We start from the raw sequence: 26174 nt of genomic DNA, 5'->3' as shown, positions 1-26174 counted from the left end.
TTTTTTAATGTTTATTTTTTGAGAGAGAAGAGCGAGCGTGTGGGGGAGCGGCAGAGAGAGAGAGAGAGAGAGGGAGACACATAATCTGAAGCAGGCTCCATGCTGTCAGCAGAGCTGGAAGCCGGGCTAGGACCCACAAACTGCGCTATCATGACCTTAGCTGAAGTCTGATAGTTCACCAGCTGAACCACCCAGTCACCCCCTTTCTTGAGGATTTCTATTTCATCGTCCTTAGCTATATAAAAGAATACTAAGACACCCAGGTTCAGAGTATTATTTGAAGTGTTAAGAAACCAGCAAGAAACTGCTACAAAGAAAAACATTTTAAGAATACCCAGGCCTTAGGGTACCTGGGTGGCTCAGTAGGTTAAGCTTTTGATTTCAGCTCTGGTCTTGATCTCCAGGTTGGTGAGTTCCAGCCCCGCCTTTGGCTCTGTGCTGACTGCTCAGTCTGGAGGCTGCTTTGGATTCTGTCTCCCTTTCTCTCTGCCCCTCCCTCCCCTTCTCACAGTCTGTCTGTCTGTCTGTCTGTCTCTCTCTCTCTCTCTCTCTTGCAAAAAATAAACATTAAAAAAATTTTATATAAAAAAAACATTAAAGAATAACCAGGTCTTTTTATATATTCTCCAAGATTAAGTGTCACATCGCTTGGGATGCAGAAAATTTTGAAAAAAAGTATCTGACCATTCATATACTTGCCATGTGGATCCAAAAATTGACATTTTGCCACAATTACTTTATTTCTTTTTTCTCTATATATGCTTTTTAATCTAAAACATTTAAAGTAAGTTGCATTTGTTACTTTTCATTGCTATGTACTTAAAGAATAAGGACTTTCTCCTAATAACCATAATGCCATTTCTAAGGAAATTAGCAGAATTACATAATCAGATATCTATTACATACTCAGATTTCCTTGTCTCATAATTGCTTTCTGTAGCTGATACTAATTTTTTTTTTTTTGTAATTCTTTAGAAAGAGAGAGAAAGAGAACATGAGCTAGGGAGAGGGGTGGGCGGAGGAAGAGAGAGAGAGAGAGAGAGAGAGAGAGAGAGAGAGAGAGAATCCCAAGCTGGCTCCACACTCAGCACAGAGCCCCGACGGAGGGGCTCAATCCTGCAACCCTGGGATCTAGACCTGAGCCGAAATCAGGAGTCAGACTCTGAACCGAGTGAGCCACCCAGACACCCCTGTAGCTGATAACTTTGATATTTTTTTCACCATCCAGGATCCAGTTGAGGTTTATACATCACTTTTGGTTGTTTGACTTTATGCTTTTATTTAGTCAAGAGCATAGGAAAATTTCTGTAAAAGGAGATTTTTACATACAGTTGATACATGTGAACTAGTTGGTATTAAGGTTTGAGGGGAATGGTGATAGTACATTTCTTTTGGCTTCTTCCCTTTATTTTTTTATTTTTTTTCAACGTTTATTTATTTTTGGGACAGAGAGACAGAGCATGAACGGGGGAGGGGCAGAGAGAGAGGGAGACACAGAATCGGAAACAGGCTCCAGGCTCCTAGCCATCAGCCCAGAGCCTGACGCGGGGCTCGAACTCACGGACCGCGAGATCGTGACCTGGCTGAAGTCGGACGCTTAACCGACTGCGCCACCCAGGCGCCCCGGCTTCTTCCCTTTAAAAGCTCAAAGATACTACCCAGTTCTGATATTTTTTCAGGTTATTTCCTGTTAATCTAGATCCATTAACAACATTTGTAATTATGAGGAAGGCCAGTAAGATTCGGAAAGGGATTCATACTTGTTTTCACTTGAATGCTATTTTTTAATGTCTTTGGGGTATTCTTATGCATGTGCTTGTGTTTTTCCTACATAGAAAGAATTTTTTCTTGTATCAGATGAATATGCTTATAAATTGCCATAAATTGTGTAGTCTGTTCTTTTTTTGTGAAATTTGTATATAATGGCCTTAGCTGGAAGTTAGCATTGATGAGGGAGCATAAGGCAAGCTAAGGGCCAAGCACAAGCTAGCACTACCCCCCTGCCCCCAAATATGTGATATCCCTCAGGCACTCTTGACTGCCCAAAAACAAAGGAAAAAAACAAATGGTTAACTGATAGAGATCACAGTCATACAGGACGTGGGTCTCCATCAGTTTACAAATACCTTGGTACAGTTACAAAAAGGGGGCAATTTTATCAATAGCTTGAAGTCCAGGAACTCCCTACTATCATAATGTTAATGCTTTGTTAGAGGGAAAAGCAATCTTAGTTTGACAATAGCTAGGCCTCCATGGATTTTGTGAGTCTTTAGAATATGAAAATCCCTTTGGGAACTTCCCCTTGACTTTACTTCCCACACACAACTCCCAGGTATATAACCAGTCACTCTTCACAACCCCAGTGCAGCTCTTTCTGCCCACAGCTCTGTCCCTGTGTTTTAGTAAAATCACCTTTTTGCACTGAAGTTGTCTTCAAGAATTTTTTCTTGGCCGTCAGCTCTGAACCCCCACCATCACCACTAAACCTCATCAGCATGGTTCAACAAAATGTAGCCTGGCATTCAAAGTTCTCCATAGTTTGGCCTTCAGCTACCTCTGTGTGAGAAGTAAGTGAGATGATTCATTTTCAGAAATGTCAAATAAAAGTTGTGCTGTTTAGTTAACAATAGGTTCACAACTTATTGGAATTATGTATGATTTCTCCCCCCACCCCCCCTCAAGGAGTCCCAAACCCTTAGACCCTTCACTTCCTGGTTCTTCCCTTTTACATTTCTGGGGCTTATTTTTACAGGCTTTGCAAAGAGTCCAAGCCAAAGAACTGAAGTCTCTGTGCCTCACCTAAAGGAATGTACATTTGTTCCAATCAGATTACTTTTTTTTAAAAGGCTTTATTTATTTATTTATTTATTTATTTAACAATTTAACATATACCATTGTGTGAATTTAAGGTGTACAATGTATTAGTTTGATACATTTCTATATTTTAATATGATTCTTGTTATAGCAGTATTTATCACATTATACAATTATAATACCATATTGTCTGGATTCATTATACTGTTCATTAGATCTCTATGGCTAATTTACTATTCGTTGCAAGTTTGTACCCTTAGACAACATCAATTTTATTACCCACGCCCTCCCTGGAAACCACTATTTTATTCTGTTTTTTCTAAATTTGGCTTTTTTAGATTCCACATAAAACTGGTATCATATAGTACTTGCCTTTCTCTTTCTGACTTATCTGACATTATTTCATAATGTGCTCAAGGACTATCCATGTTGTCACAAGTGGCAAGATACCTTCCTTTTTTGTGGCTGAATGATATTCCATTGTATGTATTTACCACATCTTTTTTTTTTTCTTTTTTAATTTATTTTAACTTACATCCAAGTTAGTTAGCATATAGTACAATAGTCAGATTACTTTTTGCCTTACTTGGGCACAGGTGACATCCAGGTAAGGCTATAACCTCTGTAGTACTCAGCCCATGAGGAATGATGGGAGGGACTTCACCTTAGGAGATAAATTGACTGCTGTAACTGCCCCAAGTGTGCCTGTCCATATTGCTCTTGCAAGAACATTGATCAAAGCCTCACTTCACTGTGCCCCCCGAGTCTCCGGGTCCCTCCTTTGATTGGGTCAGCAGGCATATTTCTCACATTTGGGGGCTTGCCCAGGATTCACCTCTACCCGTGGGGTCTAGGTCCTCCTGTGAGAGAGGAGACATCTCCCACCCCGGTTTGCATGCCCTTTCCACGGACAGGCCCCTGGTCCCTGTAGAATCCATGGAGCTCAAGATTTTTGCATTTGGAGACAGAAGAAGTGACCCTGGGGAAAGCGTAAAAGGCACCGCGGCAACCTGGTAACTCTGTGCACAGACCAAGGTAGGAAAATTGGATTATAAGTATTGCCTGGGGGATGGGAAATTGTGAGAGGCTGAGTGTGTGTGATTGAGACGTATTCTAGATATGAAGGGAATGTGGAGTCTAGATCTGTGGTTCAGTTCTCCCGCAAAGAAAACAGGTGGAGACGGACAAAGTTGGTTCTGGAGAGTACAGGAAACCTCCATTAAGGGCCCTTTGGTGCCCCGAGGGAAACTCAGGAGCAGGAACTAGCCTGGTCTAGGATGGGGAACAAAAATTCTAGGCCTAGGGGTAAGGGAAGAGAAATCCACAAAGAGGTGGGGTCTCTTCATATTCCCTCAGATAGTCTACTGTAGTACAGAGAGGATACAGGGAATAAGGACAAACATAAAATGATCAAATTCTGCTGTTTTGTTTGGACTAAAGACCCAGTTAAAGGGCCATCTGTTTCTTGGCTCAGAGGAGGACTGGGTCCATCAGGCCCTAGTCCATTATGCAAATGATAAAAGTTCTAGTACACTGGAGGAAAGGGATTATGCTGAGACTGAGGAAACATGGGATCTTCATCAGTCCCCAAGGACTCTCCTTGGAATGCCTTCTAACCCATTGGAATGAAATTCATATTGCAAGGTTGAAAAAACAAACAAACTCATCTTCTTTTGTAATACTGGCCTCAATACTCCTTAGGAGATGAGGAAAAAAAAAAAAGGTCTATTAATGGGACACTAATGATTGTCTAAACCGGCCTCCTCTGGTTGCTGGTGGAGATGTATGTGGGGCATTCTCCCTCATTCATTTCCTGGGTTAATGACTATGATAATCAGAGCCAATTGTCTGTGGTTAGTCTACCTCAGGAAGGAGACTTTAAGGAATAATCCCAAGCAGCTGCTGAAACTCCTTCCTTTTGTTTTGAGGAAATTCCCTGTCTTCTCAGGCCTGACATAGACTCCATATTTCCACTTTGGTGGGGAAAAAAACCCCAAACAAACATGGTACCTGCTCCTCTGTCCAAGCTGACAACCAGAATCATTCTCTGCCTTCTGCTAGCACCTGTCCTCTTCTGCCTTCCCCTTCCCCTCCTCCTGATTCTGCCCCACCTAAGGGTGAGGTCTGCATAACTGATTCTATATACTCCTTGGTGACTTCAGCATCATTGGCTCCTCCTCACACCCTCATTGTCAAGGAATGAAGAACACCCACTTGAACCATCTACTTCAGATTCCCCCACTGGTGTCCCTGGTAAAAACTGACAATGGGGAGCAAGTGATTGACTTTTAAGTGGATGCAGTTGAAACATATTCACCGTTTAAACTAATTTAAGTTTGTTGGTTTGAGATAGACATGTATTTAGAGTTATCAGCATTAAATATGAAACTTACTCTCCTGGCAAGAGTGTTCAGCCAGCTGAGTAAAAGTTTGCCAGAGTAGACCCTGATTAGGACAATAATGATCCTGGGGACAGGGTTAAGATGCAGGATTTAAGAGCTAATAATCAAAAGAATCAGGGAATCAGCTCCAAGATGTCAGAATGTCGGCAAGGCTTTTGAGATACTGAAAGAGAAGGAGGAAACCCCAGCTGTTTTCTTACAGAGGCTTAGAGGTCAAATGAAATATTCAGGCCTAGATCCAGAGAAACTAGTGGGGCAGAGTCTCCTGAAGATTAATTTTATCACTAGAAGTTGGCCTGATATTGCCAAAAAGTTACAGAAGATGGATGGATGCAATGAGAAGCAGAAGAACTGCTCAGGGAGGCACAAAAGATATTTGTAAAGAGGGACGAGGAGAGACAAAAACAGTTAAGATTATTGTAACTATTGAGAAAATGATTGAGATGAAAGGGGGAAATGATTAGGAAAACAAAGGCAAGAGAAATGTAGCTTAAATAAATCTTATAGCTTGTAGTCCACTGATGGACACTTGAAACGTGCAGAGCTTGACCTGCAGAGCCTTAAGGAAGGCTGCCTTAGTGTTAATAGTTTTATTACCTAGGTTTACTAAAGGTCAAGTAAGCTTTTGTTATCTCTTGAAATTTGTTAGCAAAAAGAGGACTTAAAATGATGGCTAATTTTATCTCAAGTTTTCCTGGGTGGGTAATTGTTAAGATAGCTTTCAAAGTCTTTGATAGCCTGAAACTTTAAACTTTTGCTTGCACAATAAATGGGATTAAATTCATTGGATATTTAATGAGATAAAATGTTAAAGCCTTGATTACTAAACATAGGTTTGTGCATTTAACTTCTTTTTGTAGAGAAACTAAGGGTATTTGGGTCTGTTGGTAAGCATTCTTTGTGCTTAGTTGATTCATAAAATTGCCATCTAAAGAATTCTGATGTAATAGTTCACAATTGATAACTACTTTGTTTTCACTGGAGACTAAGGTTCTGCTAAATTCAGTTAAGATTGATGGGAATAAGGAAAGCAACTTTATATGTAAAAGTAGATATATAAAAAAAAAAACAAGCAAATTTTTGTTGGAGGCAAAAGAAAATAATTTTGCCCTAAATGAGACTGGTTAGAGAGGAATGGCTTGGGACAAAATCTAAATACAAAGGAAAGTTGTAGCAGGTTCTTGAAGGGAAATCTTTGGAAAGGAATATTGTGTGATCACAATGGACTAAGGTTAAAATAAATGGATTTTAAAAATGGATTTATTTTAAATTTTTAAAATTTTATTTTTAAAAATAAAATGGTAGAGGATTAAAATTCTGCTTTACTCTCTGTTAAAAAGACAACATTTTCTTAGATTGTTGGTCTGCTTCTGATTAAGAGAAAAAAAAAGGAAAGGTGTTTTTTTCTCCTTTGCCCAAAGAGATGGCAAGAACTATGATTTTAACAGAAAGGGAAGGACAACACGCCCTTTTCAGTTGTTTTGCTCAAGACTTGGTTGAAATTGCTCCTCCTTTGATCCAAAGTCTGGGTAGATGGCTGCCAACTTCCAAAGGCTCCACATTTAGAGGAATGGATGCCTGTAGAGGCATATGAGGGATGGATGACTATGATATATGAAAGGCTTTTACTGGGATACATGGGAGCCATTTTGCTACACTTAGCTCAGTATATGCTCACTTGTACTTGTTGCCCACCGTATTCAGGCCTTCTCCATAATGTGACAGGCGTGTTTCCCCTACAAGAAGCTAGAGTGCTGGAAAGAGAAACACAAGAAGGCACTACCATGATAAGATTACAAGTAGTTTTTTCATTTTGAGATTTGAGACAGATAAAAGAATAGGTAACTTTTCTGATGATCCAGATAAGTGTATAGAGGTTTTTCAGAATATTAGGTATGTTTTTGAGTTGACCTGGAAAGATAAAATGCTTTTGTTGAATCAGACTCTTAATGAGACAGAGAAGTGTAGTGTTCTGGCCCCACCTGAGAGATATGAGGACAAGCAACTTCTTAATTATCATGGGACTGGAGGTCCTATAGGGAACTCCCAGTTTCCTACTTGGGTTCAGGCAGTTGTACACCCCGAGATCCTAATTGGGACTATGATAATCCCATTGGGGGATGGTATCATTGCCACTTCCAAGCTTGTGTTTTGGAGAAAGTATGGAGGTCTAGAGTTAAACCCTTAAATTATGCAAAATTAGCCCCTGTTTTACAGACACAGGACAAGAGCCTGGTGGTCTTTCTGGAAAGGTTAAGGTTAAATATATGGCTGTCTCCCCCTGACACCCCTTGAAGCTGAGACGACTCAAAAGACAAATTTGTCACTCCATGAGCAGCAGATACTCCAAGGGAGCTGCAAAAATTGGCTCTTGGCCTGGAAGGAACCCTGGAGGAGCTCTTATGAGCTGCCAATTAGGTACATTACAGTCAAGATTAACAGAATAAGGAACGGGAAAGGAGATGTAAAAAAAAAAAAAAAAAAAAATCTAAGGCTTTACTATGTCAGACCAGACTTCCCAAGGTCCTGGCACCAAGTGCTGTTTATGTGGCTGTTCAGGGCACTGGAAATGAGAATGTCCTCAGAGGAGACAAAGTCAGAACCCTGTAAGCCATACCCTTTGTGTGGAGACATTCACTGGAAAATCTGAATGCCCTCATGGACCTCAACATTCGAGAGCTCAGATAACCAGTGTCCCTGAAAGGAACGGATGGGTCCTGGGGCTCTTCATGGTGACTCCCCTGAATCATCTGTCTATTGGAAACCCAGGGCCTTGGGTAACTCTAGAAATATAAGGAAATCTGATTGATTTCCTTCTTGACACTGGATCTTTCCACTCCCAGCCAACTATCCAAACGCAGAGTAACAATTCAAGAAAACTTATGACTAAATTTTTCTTTCAGCCACCGGGGTGCATGTGGGGAGACTTTTTTTCCCCACATTTTTTTATAATGCCATAGAGCCCTACTCCCTTGTTAGAAAGAGACATTATGACTGAATTAGGGACTATAGTGCTACTAGCTCCAGGGGGGAAAAACAATTTCCTAAATTTATAGTAATCTGGATATAGAAGATCAATCTTTCTTTGAGGTAAAATTAATTATGCCTCATGGAGTTGTTCCTATGGAAACTGGATGGCCAAAGGAAGATTTGAGAATTGAGAACCAAAAATTAGTTCAAATATTTAATTATTCTAAACAACAATATCACAAGATTCAAATAAATATGGAAGAGGAAGGAAAAGCTATAGTTAAATTAAAAAAAAAAGAAAATGACCAGACAGGTTAGGGATCTTGTGGATGACTACGGTTGCATCTTTACATGGTGTGACCTCCTCCCTAGGAGACATTGCATTTGGAATATTAATGCTTGTTGGTCTAATACTCTTTTTTTTCTTTAAAAATTTTTTTTCTTTTTGTATGTTATTTGTAGAAGCTTTGCATACGCCAGAAAAATAAGAAAATTTTGCTAGCCCAGACGTCCCAAATACCCTCCCATTATTTTGGACCTCAGGATTGAGCTCTGAACCTGCCCTGACTGCTGTACTCCTGTCATTGCCCCCTTTCAGCAGGAAGCAGTTGTTGTCCCAATTCCTAATGGCAGTTAGGAGTCAGGTGTTCAAAGAGGGGAATATGATAGGAAAAGATGGGATTAGTAGGCAAAGAGGGAAAGGTTAGGACCTGAGGTCCCTGGGTTGAAAACAAAAGCAAAACATATTTTAGAACAATGCTGGGAGGCCAACCACACAGACCCCCTCAGGCTTAAGATTGCTCTTAAAAAAAAAAACAAATGTCCCTGCCTTGTGCCCAAATTAACCTTTAAATGAAAATGGAATCAACTTAGAAGAGGAGGGATTGTGAGAATTAAGTGAGATGATTCATTTTCAGAAATATCAAATTAAATCTGTGCTGTCTAGTTAACAATAGGTTAATAACCTATTGGAAATAGGTACTAACCACCCCCCTCCCCTTCGACCACCCAGTGGAGTGTCAAACTCTTAAATACTTCACTTCCTGGTTCTTCTTCCCCTCTCCATTTTGTGGTCTTATTTTTGAGGGCTTTGCAATGAGCACTTGCCAAAGAACTGAAGTCTCTGTGCCTTACCTAAAGGAATGTACATTTGTTCCAGTCAGACTACCTTTTGCCTTACATGGGCATAGACGACACCCAGGTAAGGCTGTAACCTCTGTAGTACTCAGCCAATGAGGAATCAGGGGAGGGACTTCAGGCTAAGAGATAAATTGCCTGCTGTAACTGTCCCAACTGTGCCTGCCCATCAGACACTCCCTCTTGCAAGAAAGTTGATTAAAGCCTTGCTTCACTGCCCCTGAGTCTCTGCTTCCCTACTTTGATTGGGTCAGTGGGCATATTTCTCACACTCCGTAAGCTCATTTTCCTCCTATTCTTTGCTTACCTAATCCTCTTTCCAAAGTGAACTGTTTGCCTTATTTACTGTGTCTTACTCACCTTTCTTGTTCATTTACATAATCGTGTCTTTCATTCTCCTTAAGAATGCTCTTCAGATCCTTCCTGTACTTTGGGACCCAGCTCACATCCCTCATAAGTTTCTCTCTTCTTTGACCACCCGTGGCTGTTTATCTGTACTTCCCTTAGAGCACTTACTTCCTTCTATTTTGAATCACATGTATTTATCATTTCTCTGAGACTGTACATAAATCTGTGTTATCTTTATATCTTCCACATTATTGATCAGCTGGTTGGTTCCCAGTAAGTAACTGTCAACTGCATAATTAAATGTTCTGTAGTAAATCTATCTCACTTTCATAGGAGCGGATCAGTTGATCTAATTAGATTAATCCATAGCTAATGCTAGCTCTTTGGCTCACCATAGAGTCAAGTTCTGCAGTTATAGCTTTATATTTAAATGTGACCATGGATAAATTTAAATTTCCTACAGGAAATGCTCTGCTTTCTTTTTAACTTCTCTTTCTAAACTGTCATTTTCTGGATAAATAATTTAGAATGTAGTTCTAGAAAGTTTTCTACCTGCATTGGCCTAGACATGTTGGCATGTCCTGAACCATCTCCGAAGATCACTAAAGAAACTAAGGAAGGCTGGGATAGAAGTTTTACTGAGAGGGACTGCCCCTTGGGAGATAGCTCTTACCCTGAGAATCCTGAACCTTAGCCTCATAGTGGGATTAACCAGAAACTGTCTTTGTGAGAGTCATATACTGACAACTATACTGGACATTGACTCCAGGGGAAGGTGGAATGAACTTTGGAGGGAGATGATGAGGAAAAGGTCACTAATGCTTTGAAGAACTTTATGGACTTATGTAGGAAAGCTCAACTCTCTTGTTCGTTCCAGTATATTCTGTAAGTAGGACTGTTTTATCAAAGAAAGAGAATATGTTCTGCCCCTTTTGGAAAGGACCAGCAGAAAAACTACAATTATTACTTATCTTTGTTCCTTTCAATAAATCTCCTTCATTCCTTTTTTAGGTTTAGCTTTTTCCTGGAGAGGGCTACAAACTGGCGAGGGCTACAAATTCTTGAGGCTAAGCATTTTTAGTTAAATGGCCATCTCTACATAATAGAGTACATATTTGGGGTTAACTGGAGGTGTTTTAGCTCCCTCACCTATAGAATTGCAGTGAATGCGTTTTGGTGGGGTATGAACAGGAGCAGAGGCCTGCAGGAAGGAGATGCTCAGACATTTCCAGAGAAGGAATGATAGAACACTTAAAACTTCCTTGATTTCTTTAATAAGAACATTCCAGGGAATCCTAATTTCCCAGAGACACTTCCTGCTCTAGACTCTAGTAGAAGATGTGGCATGACAGGTCTCTTTCTCCACCTCAGGCTTTTCCTCTGCAGTCCTGTGAGAGTTGCAGGACAGGCCTGCTTCGATCTGCTAATCTCTAGGAGTACAGTGTTGTTTTATTGTCTATAGTGTTTTCTTTCTGCCTTGTTTTATAGACTGGTCAAAGGAATGGATTTTACAGAGGCTTACTCTGACACATGCTCCACGGTTGGACTTGCTGCCAGGGAAGGCAATGTTAAAGTCTTAAGAAAACTGCTCAGAAAGGGACGTAGCGTTGATGTTGCTGATAACAGGGGATGGATGCCAATTCATGAAGCAGCTTATCACAACTCTGTAGAATGTTTACGGATGTTAATTCATGCAGGTAAAGTACATTCAAGGTATGGGAGCTGGGCCTACAAGCTGGATTAATAAACCATAAAAAAGGTAATATGTGACTTATCAACCATGGTATTTGTTTTCCTTTTCTATGACCATAAAAAAACTGCCTATGCATTATTAAGAATGGTGAGATTGCCACCATTGCCTGTATGGTGTTCCAGCTGGACATCTATAAATGTTGTCCCTTGTATGTAACTTGCTGTGCCTGGCCCATTTTTATTGTTTGAGCTAGATGATATGGCAAGAATAGTCTGCTCTTTTAAGGATTTGGTAGTTACTAGTCATGTTTATTCTTTCTTCCTTTTCCAAACAGAAGGAGCAATGTTACTGAAATTGAGGGTGTTTGTGCTTTGGTTGAGTTAGTCTTTTTTTTTTTTTTTTTTTTTTTTAATATTGTTCAGTTTCCTTAATTTGGGGAATCTTTACAAGTACTTTAACTCCCCCCCCCCTGCCCCCCCCCACTGAGTTCACACTAGAAAACAGGATAGACAAAGTCCCTGCCTTTATGATGCTTATATTCCTGTCAGGGGAGACAGACTATACTTAAATAATTAAACAAGATAATTTCAAAACATAAAAGCATTGTAGAGAGAATAAAACAGGGTAATGGGACAGAGAGTAACTATGTGCTACTGCACATCTCTTTCCAACTCTGTTGAATTGACTTCATGCTTGTAACCTGAGATCCACCAAGTGGGAATATTTACATGGGAGAAATCAACCAGTGCTATGAACCAAAGCTTTAAATTTGGGTTTTTTTTTCCCCCTGAGAGCCAGTGACACATTTGCCAGCTCACTACTGAGAGTAGGACTCAGTAAGAGACTAAATGAGAGATTCTGATAGGAGATGATGGGCAGGGTCGAGGAGATAATGGTGATTGAGCACTGCTTTGTAACGGTCATTATACTAGATGCTTGATGTATGTTTTTTTTTAAGTCCATTTATTTTGAGAGATAGCATGAGTAGGGGAGGGGCAGAGAAAGAGAGAGAATCCCAAGCAGGCTCTGCACTGCCAGCACAGCCTGTGTGGAGCTTGAACCCATGAAGCTGAGAGATCAGGACCTGAGCCCAAAACTGATAGTTGCATGCTTAACTGACTGAGCCACCCAGGTGTCCCTACATTATTTACTACATATAGAACTGCTCTTTTTTTTTTAAGTTTATTTATTTGTTTTGAGAGAGAGACAGAGCAGGAATATGAGTGGAGGAAGGGGAGAGGGAGAGCGAGAGAGAAAATCCCAAGCATGCTCCATGCTGTCAGTGCACAGCCCAATGTGGGGCTCAATCTCACGAAATGTGAGATCATGACCTGAGCTGAAATTAAGATTCCGATGCTTAACTGACAACCACCAGGCAGCCCCCTTCTCTCCTTTTTCCTCTTCCCTTATGCTCATCTGTTTTGTTTCTTAAAATCCATATATGAGTGAAATCATATGGTATTTGTTTAGCTTTGACTGGCCTATTTTACTTAGCATAATATACTCTAGCTCCATCCATGTCATTGCAAACGGCAAGATTTCATTCTTTTTGATGGCTGAGTAATTTTCCGGTGTGTGTGTGTGTGTGTGTGTGTGTGTGTGTGTGTGTGTGTATACATATACATATATCCTTTCATTTTTAATGACTTCTCTTTTAGGCGTGATGTTTTTGGAGCTTAAGATAGCCACACATAGCTATGTGACTAGTTGATATAAATGGCCAAATAAAATTATCTCACTGTATTTTTATTAGAGTTCACTATTATGAAGTAAACTTTGGATAAAACTAGTTTACCAGAATTAGGAAGTAGAGTGTGCAGAGACTAGGAAGCAGCTATATGACTTATTTTAGGAGGTCGAAACAGTTGGTCGCTGTGTGCCATGAATTCGGTTGTTCTCTATAGTTGGAACTAATGTCCAAAATTCTATCAGATTTGATTACTTGATTCACTAAAAACTAGAATGGGACAGAAAAGCTATAGGTCACTTTAAATAAAAGTGTTTTATAAGGGGCTCCTGGGTAGCTCAGTCCAGTAAGCCTCTGACTTCAGCTCAGGTCATGGTCTCCCACTTTGTGAGTTCGAGCCCTGCATTGGGCTCTGAGCTGACAGCTGGCAGCCTGGAACCTGCTTTGGATTCTGTGCTCCCTCTCTCTCTCTGCCCCTTCCCCACTCATGCTGTGTCTGTCTCTCTCAATATTTCTTATGGCCCATTCCTCCTCTTGTAAATTAAAGTCCATACTTTATTCAGATCCCCTGCCTTTTAAAAAAGATTACAATGTAAACTTACCTGGAAGATTCAAGTTCAGGAACACTGATCAGTGACGAATGGTAGCTGACTACTTAGCTAGCATATGGCTAAGTGTGATGATGAAGAGCATATGTTTTTAGTCTTGAGAAGTGAAGTGAGGTCTCTTCTGCTTATTGGTGACAGTGACATCTTTATATCTGTACCAGTTAACTTAGTATTATGGGTTAATCTTACAAGTTTCCAAAACAAGTTTGACATTTTTGTTTTTCTTTATACTTTGCTGTACCTGTGTTTTATTTAATTCATAATTCTCCGGTCTTTTATAGCTCTGCTGGTACATGTAAAAGTGTCTTTTATTATATAATTTCTGTCTCCTTGAACTTCCTCTAATATTAGTGAACTGCCAGAGATTCATAAACATACCTTTTATGGACACCTGGATGGTTCCGTTGGTTAAGGGACTGCTGATTCTTGATTTCAGCTCAAGTCATGATTTCATGGTTCGTGAGATAGAGCCCTGTGTGGAGCTTGGTGCTGGCAGCACAGAGCCTGCTTGGGATTCCCTCTCTCTCTCTCTCTCTCTCTCTCTCTCTCTCTCTCTCTGTCTCTCTGCTTCTCCCCTGCTCTCTCTCCCTCTCCCAAAATAAATAAACTTGAAAAAACCTATACCTTTTATTAGTGTACTAAAGTATGAAAGTACTTAAGCCTACACAAAAAGAATGCTTAGAAAGGTTTTGCTTTACTGTCGCTTCAGTTTAGATCCAGAATATAGCCTAAAAATTAGAGATGATCTTCTCATTCAAGTTGGAGAAAAGCATTCAAATGCAGCATGGATTAGTTAGAAATTTAATGTGTGTATGTATTTTTTTCACTTTAACTTTTTTTTTTTTTAATGTTTACTTATATTTGAGAGAGAGAAAGAGACAGAGGGCAAGTGGGGGAAGGACAGAGAGAGAGAGGGAGACACAGAATCTGAAGCAGGCTCCAGGCTCTGAGCTGTCAGCACAGAGCCCGACGTGGGGCCCGAGCTCAACAAGCCATGAGATCTGACCTGAGCCAAAGTCTGACGCTTAACCGACTGAGCGACCCAGGCGCCCCTTTCATTTTAACTTTCTGTGTGAAGTGTTAATACACATAACAAATTTGCTTGTCTTCTTTGCTTTTTGGAAGTTCATTTAATAGATGTTGAGATTTCATGAATCTTTACATCTTGGAGGACAATAATGATCTTCAGTGGAAATTATACCTGCCATTCAGTAGTAAACCATTTACTGACTAAAGATCACTTAAAATCTTATAATTAACTGTAGCATATCACCAACAAATATTTTTATTTGGCAAATATGAGCTAATTCATAGTACTTTTTATTAGTTAAAAAAATATTACGCTGTCATATTGGGCATGATAATAGATGCTGAAGATCATTAGATAAATAGGCACCATAGCATAGTGATTGAGAGTTGTGTTCAGATGGACCTGGGCTCTGCTGACTTCACCACTTTATCCTGGCAGGATAAAAGGACAGGTCTTTTAACTTCTTGGTTCTTCAGCTTGTTTATCTGTAAGATTAGAAACATTCCATCATTCCAACTCAGGCCAGAAACTGGGCCATCCTTAATTACTTCCTTTTTCTTATATCCCTCACCCAGTCAGCACATCTTTATGTGTGTGTGTGTGTGTGTGTGTGTGTGTGTGTTTACACATCCACAAATTCACATCACTCTTACTGCCTCACAACCTCTAAGACCTTGGTCTGAGTTACATATCTCTTTGCCTGGATTGCTCTAATAGCATCCTAACCTCAGTTTCTGCTCTTACTTCTTCCTCATCCTACCATAATCTAGTCTTAGTGTATCAAAGACTAATGTCTGTCTCTTCTGTTCAGAATTCTGCAATAGCTCCCGATTTCACTCTGAGTAAAAGAACTGTTTCATGGTATTTAATAGTATAGATGTAATATATTTAATAATTCTCCTATTGATGGGTTCTTATAAGTGGTGCTTCAGTTAACATCCTTATATTGTAACTTTGTGACATGGGTGTATATTTCTATAGAATGGAGTTTTAGAAGTCAAAGTGCTGGTGCAAGAAATATGCAAAGTTAAAATATTGATAGACATGGCTAAATTATCCGTAATATTAATCAGAACTTTTTCAGTAATGAATGAAAGAAATAATTCAAACTAGTTAACACAAAGAACGGAAATATGTTGTTATGAGCACCAGGTGTCGTATGTAAGTATTGAATCACTGTATTGGACACCTGAAATGGATATTACATTGTATGTTAACTAACTGGAATTTAAATAGAAATTAAAAAAACTTCAAAAACAAATAAGGGACATATAGTGCTTATGTAAATATTAAGTCTGAGTGGTAGGTCCCTTCAGGCATTGCCAGATGCTCCTATTCAAAACGATGTTGTCAGGACTCTGGGTCTTTCTTTCTCTTATGTCTGCATTTCTCTATGTTCATTTCATTCTCATGTAGCCTTTCTCTTTGGAAGTTCTAGGCAAACTTTGTCTTTAAAGAAGTCTGTGTATTCTGGACATTAATCCTTTGCTGTTACATGTGATTCAGTTATTTCATATATTTTCTCCTAGTCTTAATTTTTTACAGTGTCTCATGTGTTTGTAATGCCTTCAAACCTCTTGCTTTCCACTGACTTTTTCCCTTCATCTTATATGCATGATGAAATCTCTTAAAGGGTTATCTGAAAGTTTTGCCCATGGTGAAAATGTTTGTTGTGGAAATTATCTTATACCCAACCTTTTCTTAGAATTGCTAAGTAAAGCATAATGATTGTGCAAAGTACTTGACTTTCTCAGCTACCTGAAATGGACATTCATCACTCTTTGTGATTGGCACATCTTAAATTTGTTTGGCCATCATCAAATTGTGGCTCAGTTGTTGAGATAAGGTTCTGATCTTAATATTTAACCTATGTTAATGAATATTTAACGCTTATTAAAACCATGTGTGTTTGCTTTCTTCCTTAGAAAACAAGAGTGTACCATTTCTCACTTAAACAAGTTTACTATTTATTTATAAGTAAAAATACACTTTGTGTTAGGAATCATAGGGTTGTGGTATAATTGCTAGAATGTTAAAGTCAACTCTTGTTATTGCTGCCCAGGTGTCAGCTGGCTGGCATTGGTCCAGCTGACATGGCCCCAATCCTCAAGGTGTAGCCAAGAAAGAACTCACAAGTTGTCATTACAGAACCGAAGTGCCCATTATGGGTTTACCCATTATGAAGTCTTGAATGCCTTTACATTTAAATTTTCAGTAAGTAGAATAGAAGCAGAGGCTGCTTTGCCCTCCAGTGAGAAATAAGTAGAGGTTAAGGCATTAAAAACAGTATTATGAGCCATTTTCCCAAGAACCCTTATAAAAGAAAGGATGAGAATGAGAGGATGGTTGTTGGTATTCCAGTACCAGATAGGTAAGGTCCCCTTGGTCCCTGGATACCAATTAAGGAGGGCAGTTTATCATTGAAACTTCCAAAACCAATTTATATTGGATCCTGAAAACTTTCTGAAAATGGTGTTTTGGAGATTTAATTTGTAACAACTGTGACAGTACATAAATTTTGTAATTCTGTTGAACCCCTTTGAGGGTTCAGGCCAGCTGTTTTATCCTTGTTTTACTGTTAAGGAAACTGCTGCAGAGAGTTTGAGTAATTTACCCAAAGAGTAATCCAATAGAGAACTGGTGGAGCCAGGATTACAGCCTAAATCTTCTAACTCCAAATCCACTGCATTTGCTCCACCATGTAAGTTTCCTGGTCCAGTGGTTTTAGAGATAAACTATTCAAATGTATCTATCTATTTTTTTCTATAGGTGAAATCTTTTAAGATTTCAATTTAGTAGTTAACTGACTTCACTGTTTTTCATCCTGCATGAGAAGGGCCTTTTCTTTTCTTTACTTCATAGATAATTGCACAGGAGTATTTTTTTCCCTTTCATAATAAGATGGGTGTGTGTGCAAATCACGAATGGTGGCCCTCAAATCATTCAGGTGGGAATTAAGCTCCCTTCCTTGGAGGTGGGGGGGGGGGAGTATTTACATAGATTATTGGATTTATCTTATACTTAGAATATTGCTTATTTCCCATTTATTTATTCAATCATTTATATCTGCCTGGACTCGGTGTATATTTATTTTATACATTGGGTTATAATCCAATATGATATTTATTTTGTTGCTCAAATTGTTCTAGGTTTCATCATTGAGTGCTCTTTCAGATCGGCTCTTGTGTTTCTTTGTCATGTCCCATGTTTTGTTTTTTGAGCACTTTTTTACTTTCTTTACCTAGAAGGTGGTCTAGGCTCATTTTGTATATTCTGTGTGCCCATCCTAGAATCAGCCATTTTCTTAGGAGCCCTGGTTCCTTTTATTGGAGAACAGTTCTCAAAACCAAGATTTAGGCACTGATTGTGCTTGTTGCTACTGGTGTGTCACTGCTTTTAAGCCTTTTCAGCAGACAGGGCTAGGAAACATATTTATTATAACCCATGTGTATACACATGCCTATAAGCATTTCAATATTCATCCATCTGTATTCTTTTTTTTTTTTTTTTTTTTTTAAATTTTTTTTCAACGTTTATTTATTTTTGGGACAGAGAGAGACAGAGCATGAACAGGGGAGGGGCAGAGAGAGAGGGAGACACAGAATCGGAAACAGGCTCCAGGCTCTGAGCCATCAGCCCAGAGCCCGACGCGGGGCTCGAACTCGCGGACCGCGAGATCGTGACCTGGCTGAAGTCGGATGCTTTAACCGACTGCGCCACCCAGGCGCCCCCATCCATCTGTATTCTGTATTAAAGCTAAATATGAGTTCATGCTAATGTCTGGATTCTAATCCAGTACTGTTTGGTTCATTCTAGCCTTCCTCCTTTGCTTATCTGTAACCTCCCTTTTCAATAGTGAGAAACCTGTCGCCATCTACCATTCCTTTGTTTATTTGAGCTTATTGTACATAGATGGTGGTTTCAGAATTGTTCATCTTTCCCCCTATGATAAACAACTTTACCAACCAGACTACAGTGTATATATACACTTCCTTTTGTCTTTAGCCTTACAGTTAGTTTCTGGTCATAAAACCATTTTCTAAAGTGTCATCCATTTGTAGTCCAATTAGACACTTTTCTCACAGTTTCCATTCTATCCTGAGATTCCCTGACTGTACCCACCTGGTTGGTTTTGTTTTTTTTTTTTTCATTGCATACATTAAGTAAGCGTCACTCTTTGTGTTATACAGTTTTTTAAATGGCTATGATTAAGTCGTATCTCTCTTCTTTCTCAGTGGAAGAGAACATCCTTCCTTCTTTCCAAAACAAATTCCTCAGTATATCTAATGCAAGACTGGCCTAGGTCGGCTTCTTTTCAGCCATCATCTCTTAGTCTCATTTTGCTTCTGTGGCTCTTCCTTCCTTCCCTGATGGGCACCCTCCTCTCTGCCTTTGTATTATCACCACGTTGGTTTACTTATTCTAACTTTAAGACCTGGTTTAGTGTATGCAGTAAGTCTAGTCTCCTCTTAGTACTTGCTTTCTTTATTTTTCTAACTTTGTTATTCTTACCTGTCCTCTCCATCTCTGTCAACTTTAGTCACTTTATCAAGTATCGTAAAAGCAACCAACCAAACCACAACAGGTCTTCTCACATTTTGGTTAGAATTATAATACATTTATTAATTATTTTGAGAGGAATGCACATCTTTATAATATTGAGATTTCCCATTTAGAAGCTGTCTGTGTTTTGGCACCTGGATGGCTCAGTTGGTTAAGTGACTGACTTTGGCTCAGGTCTTGATCTCCCAGTTGGTGGGTTCCAGCTGTGCTGACAGCTCAGAGCCTGGGGCCTGCTTCAGATTCTGTGTCTCCCTGTCTGTCTGCACCTCTCCGGCCCACCCTCTGTCCCTCTCTCTTAAAAAAAAAAATGAATAAAAAACGTTAAAAAAAAAAAGATTTAGAAGCTGTCTGTGTGGGGCATCTAGGTGGCTTAGTTGTTAAGCATCTGACTCTTGATTTTGGCTCAGTCATGATATCATGGTTTGTGGGATCAGCCCCACATCATGTTCTGTGCTGACAGCATGGAGCCTGCTTGAGATTTATCTCTCTCTTTCTCTCTGCACCCCTCCTACCCCTGCTCACAGTCTCTCTCTCAAAATAAATAAATAAATAAATAAATAAATAAATAAATAAATAAATAAATAAATACTTAAAAAATAGAAGCTGTCTGGTATCTATATATGTGTACGTGTTCCTAGTTTTTCTCTTAACTTCATAGTTTTGTGAATATCTGAATAAAGGTCAGTTTCTGACTAATCTGGGAAACACCGTTTTTGTGATATGAGCTTTAAAAATATAACTGCTCTATTTTGCAGTTTAATTGTGCATCTGTAAAGTTTGAGACTTGTAAACATTTTTTTAATTTTAAAAATTTACGGTTTATTTTTGAGAGAGCAAGAGAGAGAGTGTGGGGCGGGGACAGAGAGAGGGGGACAGAGGATCAGAAGTGGGCTCTGTGCTGGCAGCACAGAGTCTGATGAGGGGCCTGAACTCATGAACGGTGAGATCATGACCTGAACTGAAACCCAAGAATCAGACGCTTAACCGACTGAGCCACCCAGGTGCCCCAGAAAGTCACTTTCTAAAGTCACTTCATGTGACTTCAATAGTTCATTTTGCTTTGGAATTACACAAAAATTAACATAGCCATTATTTACGTAATTTTAATGTTACTAGAACCTTGAGATTTTCATAACAGATAAACCTCAGAAACCTTAAAGTAGAAGTTGTATGCCATTGTTTGATTTCTTTGGAAATGGAGTACATTTTATTATTTTAGAAATACAATCTTGAGTACTTCACTGTAGTCTTAAGTTAGAAAAGGAGTATTTAAAAATTTTTTTAACGTTTATTTATTTTTGAGACAGAGAGAGACAGAGCATGAATGGGGGAGGGTCAGAGAGAGAGGGAGACACAGAATCTGAAGCAGGCTGCAGGCTCTGAGCTGTCAGCCCAGAGCCCGACGCGGGGCTCGAACTCACAGACTGCGAGATCGTGACCTGAGCTGAAGTTGGACGCTTAACTGACTGAGCCACCCAGGCACCCCAGAAAAGGAGTATTTTAAACTACCCTCATTTTATTAATTGAATACAAGAAAGTAATGCTTGACATGAGACCATTCCTCTCATGGAAACTCAGAAATTAAAAAAAAATCAAATTGAGTATTATTTTAGTAAATCCTGCTTAAGCAAATCTTTGGTGCTGCATCCTCTTCAGATCTTCTTTTGTGTTATTTTTCAACTCCTGCCACTCCCCTTCCCTGCCCACCAAAAATGAGAGAATAGAAGATGAGTTTGTGGACAGAATTTGTGTGTAAGGAATACCAGGGAGCTGTTCACACTGTGACCCCTGTAGAACTTTTTCTTGATTTTCTAGAGACTTTTAAAGTGAGACCTCCCGTTTATAATTACAATTTAATATTTCATTAAATTCTTCTTGGAATCTTTGCTTTTTAATCACAAGAAATAGTGGTACCTTGCAGTTGACTTTCTTATTTTTATTTTTACATAGATTCATCTGAAAACTACATTAAGACAAAGACATTTGAGGGCTTTTGTGCCTTGCATCTTGCTGCAAGTCAAGGACATTGGAAGATTGTACACATTCTTTTAGAAGCTGGGGCAGATCCTAATGCAACTACTTCAGAGGAAACCACGCCGCTGTTTTTAGGTGAAGTATGCTATTTTTGGTGCAGATGCAGTTTTTGCTTTTTGTTTTTGGTAAAAGAACTACACTTAATCCCCGCCAACCCCCCCCCCCCCCCCAAGCTGTTGTGCTTACAGTATGTTCTTTGGCAAACATTATACTGCCACCTCTTTCATTCTGAAACCAAAAAGTTATCTTTAAAGGTTTCTCTCTTCTTTTCCATCCTTGGGTGATAGCATCTGGGAATATCTTTAAGTATTTATTTAAAGTTGTAAAATTTTTTCTGTATTGTAGTCGTCATCATTGTTCTCAAATTGTTCTGAATACTACAGATAGCTTAAATTGTAGCAGTAGTTATAAGATTACCTGTGAACATTTTGTTTGCTTTTGCTTTTTGTTTGTGTTAAGAAATTGAGAAGATTTTATGGAAGAAATCACCAGCTAATCCTTTAATGACAGTTAATTTGTTGCCTGTATGAGTCACTATTCAGACTTCTTCAATTATGGACTGTTTTTAATTTTGTAAGGACAAAGTTCAAATTCTAATGGACACACTTCACTACCTGTCTTTTCTTCCTCCCTCCTTCCCTTTGATCCTCTTTTTTTCCTGTTTGATCCTATTTGTTGTTAGGTACATTGAGGCCATAATGTTTAGTGGAAAATGAGAAAATTAAGAGAATAAAACATTTGTGTAGAATCAGTGTATCTGGACTAGAGTTTTGGTCCTACCATATGTAATTTGTAAGTTCATTTATTTACTGTATGCTTTTGTTTCACCGCTTATAAAATGAAAGTAATAGTACCTATCTAGTTTTTATTTGACTGAGAATAAAATGAGATGCCTATGAATGTAGCTCATTCCTTTTAAGCATAATATATACTTAAAATTTATATGTAGTAAAATTTATTCTTTTTAGTGTATAGTTCTATGTGTTTTGATGTATGCATCAAATGTGTACATCTCACATCTATGATTTTGATGTATGTATAATGTGTAACGACAATAATAGTCAAGAAACAGGACAGTCCCATCACCCTCATACCAAATTCCATCATGCTGCCTATTTTTAATTTTTTTAATGTTTACTTATTTTGGGGGGAGACACACACACACACACACACACACACACACACACACACACAGTCCGAGTGGGGAGGGGCAGAGAGAGGGAGACACAGAATCCAAAGCAGGCTCCAGCTCTGAGCTTTCAGCACAGAGCCTGATGAAGGGCTAGAACTCACGAGCTGTGAGATCATGACCTGAGCTGAAGTCAGATGCTCAACTACTGAGCCACCCAGGTGCCCTGGGCTACCTATTTTTAATAAATCTCCCCACTCCCCTTCACCCTTAACAACCACTGATCTATTTTCCTTCCTGTATTTTGCTTTTTTTGCAGAATGTCATATATAACATGTATATACATAACATATATTTTGCAGCATATAACCTTTAACTTAGCATAATGCTTTTGAGATGCATACATATTGCATTATCAGTAATTCCTTTTTATTGCTAAGAAGTATTCTATTATATAAATGTAACACAGTTTATCCATTTACCAGTTGATAGACATTTGAGTTGTTTTCAGTGTTTGGTGATTATGAATAAATTGCTACAAACATTTGCATTCAGGTTTTGTTTGAATATAAGTTTTAATTTTTCTTGAATTAATACCTAGGATTGTTGGATCATGTGGTAAGTGTATGTTTAACTTTGGAAAACAATTCAGAAGTTTCTTATAAAGTGACTATACAGTTTGTATTTCCTCCAGTAATGTTTGAGAGCTTCAGTTGCTACACATTCTCCCTGACACTTAGTACTGACATTTTTTTTTTTTTTGCTTTTAATGGCATCTCATTGTGGTTTTAATTTGAACTTTTCCTGATTGCTAATGATATTGAACATCTCTGATGTGATTATTTTCCATTTTTCCTTTTTTCACCCATTCCTTTTTTTTTTTTTTAAATATATGAAGTTTATTGTCAAATTGGTTTCCATACAACACCCAGTGCTCATCCCAAAAGGTGCCCTCCTCAATACCCATCACCCACCCTCCCCTTCCTCCCACCCCCCATCAATCCTCAGTTTGTTCTCAGTTTTTAACAGTCTCTTATGCTTTGGCTCTCTCCCACTCTAACCTCTTTTTTTTTTTTTTTTCCTTCCCCTCCCCCATGGGTTTCTGTTAAGTTTCTCAGGATCCACATAAGAGTGAAACCATATGGTATCTGTCTTTCTCTGTATGGCTTATTTCACTTAGCATCACACTCTCCAGTTCCATCCACGTTGCTACAAAAGGCCATATTTCATTTTTTCTCATTGCCACGTAATATTCCATTGTGTATATAAACCACAATTTCTTTATCCATTCATCAGTTGATGGACATTTAGGCTCTTTCCATAATTTGGCTATTGTTGAGAGTGCTGCTATAAACATTGTCACCTATTCCTTTTGTGTTTGGGTATTTTTTTTTTTTTTTTAATATTTTCAGACTTATGGAAATGTTTTCACGGTACAAGGGATTCTCATATACTTTTCATCCAAATCGTGTTCTTTTGCTCTTTTTTACTTGATTATTTTATTTCTTCTATTTATCCATATATTTTTTTCTGAACCTTTTGAGATTAAATTACAGGCATAATGTTTCTTAAAAAAAAATTTTTTTTTAATGTTTATTTAATTTTGAGAGAGAGCCAGCGCATGAGAGGGGGGAGGGACAGAGAGGGAGACACAGAATTTGAAACAGGCTCCAGGCCCTGAGCTGTCAGCACAGAGACAGACATGGGCTTTCCAGATTTTTTCTTGTGGTTGACTTCAAGTTTCATAGTGTTGAAAATATGCATGGTTTGATCTCAGTCCTTTTGTACTTCTTGAGGGATGATTTGTGGCCTACTGTGTGATCTGTTTTGGAGCATGTTCCATGTACACTTGAGAAAAATGTATTCTGCTGCTTCTGGATGAGATGTTTTGAATAACTGTTAAGTTCATCAGGTCCAGTGTATCTTTCGAAGCTGTTGTTTCCTTGTTGATTTTTCTACTTAGATGAATTCTGTCCATTGTTGTAAATAGGGTGTTAAAACCCCCTACTATTAGATTATTATTGATAAGTTTCTTTGTGTTTGTCACTAATTCATTTATATATTTGGGTGCTTTCGAGTTGGGGGGCATAAATATTTAAAATTGTTAGCTTTTCTGGGTGAATAGACCCCTCAATTATTATATAGTGCCCTTCTTCATTTCTTGTTACAGTCTTAAAATCTAGTTTGTCTGATATAAGTATGGCTACTCTGGCTTTTTTTTGGCATCCATTTATTTGCATGACAGGTGGTTCTCCGTCCCCTTACTTTCAATCTCCAGGTCTTTAGGTGTAAAATGAGTCTCTTGTAGGCAGCATATAGATGGATCTTGTTTTTTTTTTAATTTATTTTTTCCATTCTGATACCCTATGTCTTTTGATTGGAGTATTTAGTCCATTTATATTCAGAGTGATTATTGAAAGAGATGAATTTAGTGCCATTGTATTGCCTGTGGAGTTGGTGTTTCTGGTGATGATCTTCGGTCCTTTCTAGTCTTGTTGCTTTTGGTCTTTTTTTTCTCCACTCAACGAGTTCCCTTTAAAATTTCTTGCAGGGCTGGTTTTAGTGGTCATGAACTCCTTTAGTTTTTGTCTGAGAAATTGTTTACCTCTCCTTGTAGTGTGAATGACAGTCTTGCTGGATAAAGAATTCTTTCTTGGCTGCATTTTTTTTTCCCATTCAGCACATTGAATATATCCTGCCACTCCTTACTGGCCTGCCAACTTTCTGGGGACACATCTGCTGTGAACCCAGTCTGTCTTCCCTTGTAAGTTAAGTACTTATTCTCCCTTGTTGCTTTCAGGATTCTTTCCTTGTGTGTGTATTTTGTGAATTTAACTATGATATGCCTTGGCGATTGTCAGCTTTTGTTGAATTTAATGGGAGTTCTCTGTGCTTCTTGGATTTTGATATCTGTGTCCTTCCTCAGATTAGGGAAGTTTTCAGCTATAATTTGTTGGAGTAAACCTGCCCCTTTTCTCTCTCACCTACCGGGACTCCCTATGATACAAATGTTACTCTATTTTGATAAGTTGCTGAGTTCCCTAAGTCTACCTGTGTGATCCATTACCTTTCATTTATTTCCCTCTTTTCAGCTTTGTTATTTTCCATAATTTTATCTTTTCTATCACTGATTTGCTCCTCTGCTTTGTCCATCCTCATTTTTATGGCCTCTCTTTGGGTTTGTGTCTTGGTTATAGCATTTTTAATTTTGGCCTGATGAGATTTTAGTTCTTTTATCTCTGCAGAAAAGGATTCTCTAGTGCCTTCTATGGTTTTTTTTCCCAAGCCTAGCTAGTATCCTTATAATTGTTGTTTTAAATTGTAGTTTAGACATCTTATATGTGTATTGATTAAATAGTTGGCCTATAGCTATACTTCTTGTTCATTCTTTTGGGTTGAATTTCTCCATCTCATCTTTTTGTCCAGAAAAGAGAAGAAGAAAAAAGAAAGAAGCAAGCAAACAAAAAACAAAACAACCCCCCCCCAAAACAAACAAACAAACAAAAAAACTAGTTCCTGGGTGTGTTTGGTCTGCTTGCTAAAAGAATCTAGATCCAGGGGTATCTGGGTGTCTCAGTTGGTTAAGTGTCAGACTCTTGGTTTGGGCTCAGGTCGTGTTCTCACAGTCTATGAGTTCAAGACCTCTACTGGGCTCTGCTGAAGTGTGGAGCCTCCTTGGGATTCTGTGTGTCCTCTCTCTGCTTCTCCCTCACTCACATGTTCTGTCTCTCTCAAAAATAAATGAACATTAAAAAAAAA

The 26174-nt window shown here is 38.7% G+C and overlaps 1 protein-coding gene across 9 annotated transcripts in view; it reads left to right on the top strand.

Annotated features, from left to right (window-relative positions):
* Positions 1–26174, top strand: part of ASB3 (ankyrin repeat and SOCS box containing 3) — a 116400-nt gene that overhangs the window by 25618 nt on the left and 64608 nt on the right. For 4 of the 9 annotated variants that reach the window (XM_011281018.4, XM_011281016.4, XM_045054212.1 and 1 more), the window contains 2 exons: positions 11160–11368; positions 21203–21361. In XM_011281018.4, the coding sequence (XP_011279320.1) occupies positions 11173–11368; positions 21203–21361 (355 nt within the window). In that variant the 5' untranslated portion in view covers positions 11160–11172. Of the gene's footprint in view, positions 1–1511; positions 2568–3728; positions 3850–11159; positions 11369–21202; positions 21362–26174 lie in introns of those variants that run through there. The other 5 variants (XM_011281017.4, XM_045054209.1, XM_045054213.1 and 2 more) reach the window with 4 other exon arrangements.

The sequence above is a fragment of the Felis catus genome, chromosome A3 (assembly GCF_018350175.1).
Source record: "Felis catus isolate Fca126 chromosome A3, F.catus_Fca126_mat1.0, whole genome shotgun sequence".
Taxonomy (NCBI): Eukaryota; Metazoa; Chordata; class Mammalia; order Carnivora; family Felidae; genus Felis; species Felis catus.
This window is presented reverse-complemented; position numbering and strand designations above follow the sequence as displayed.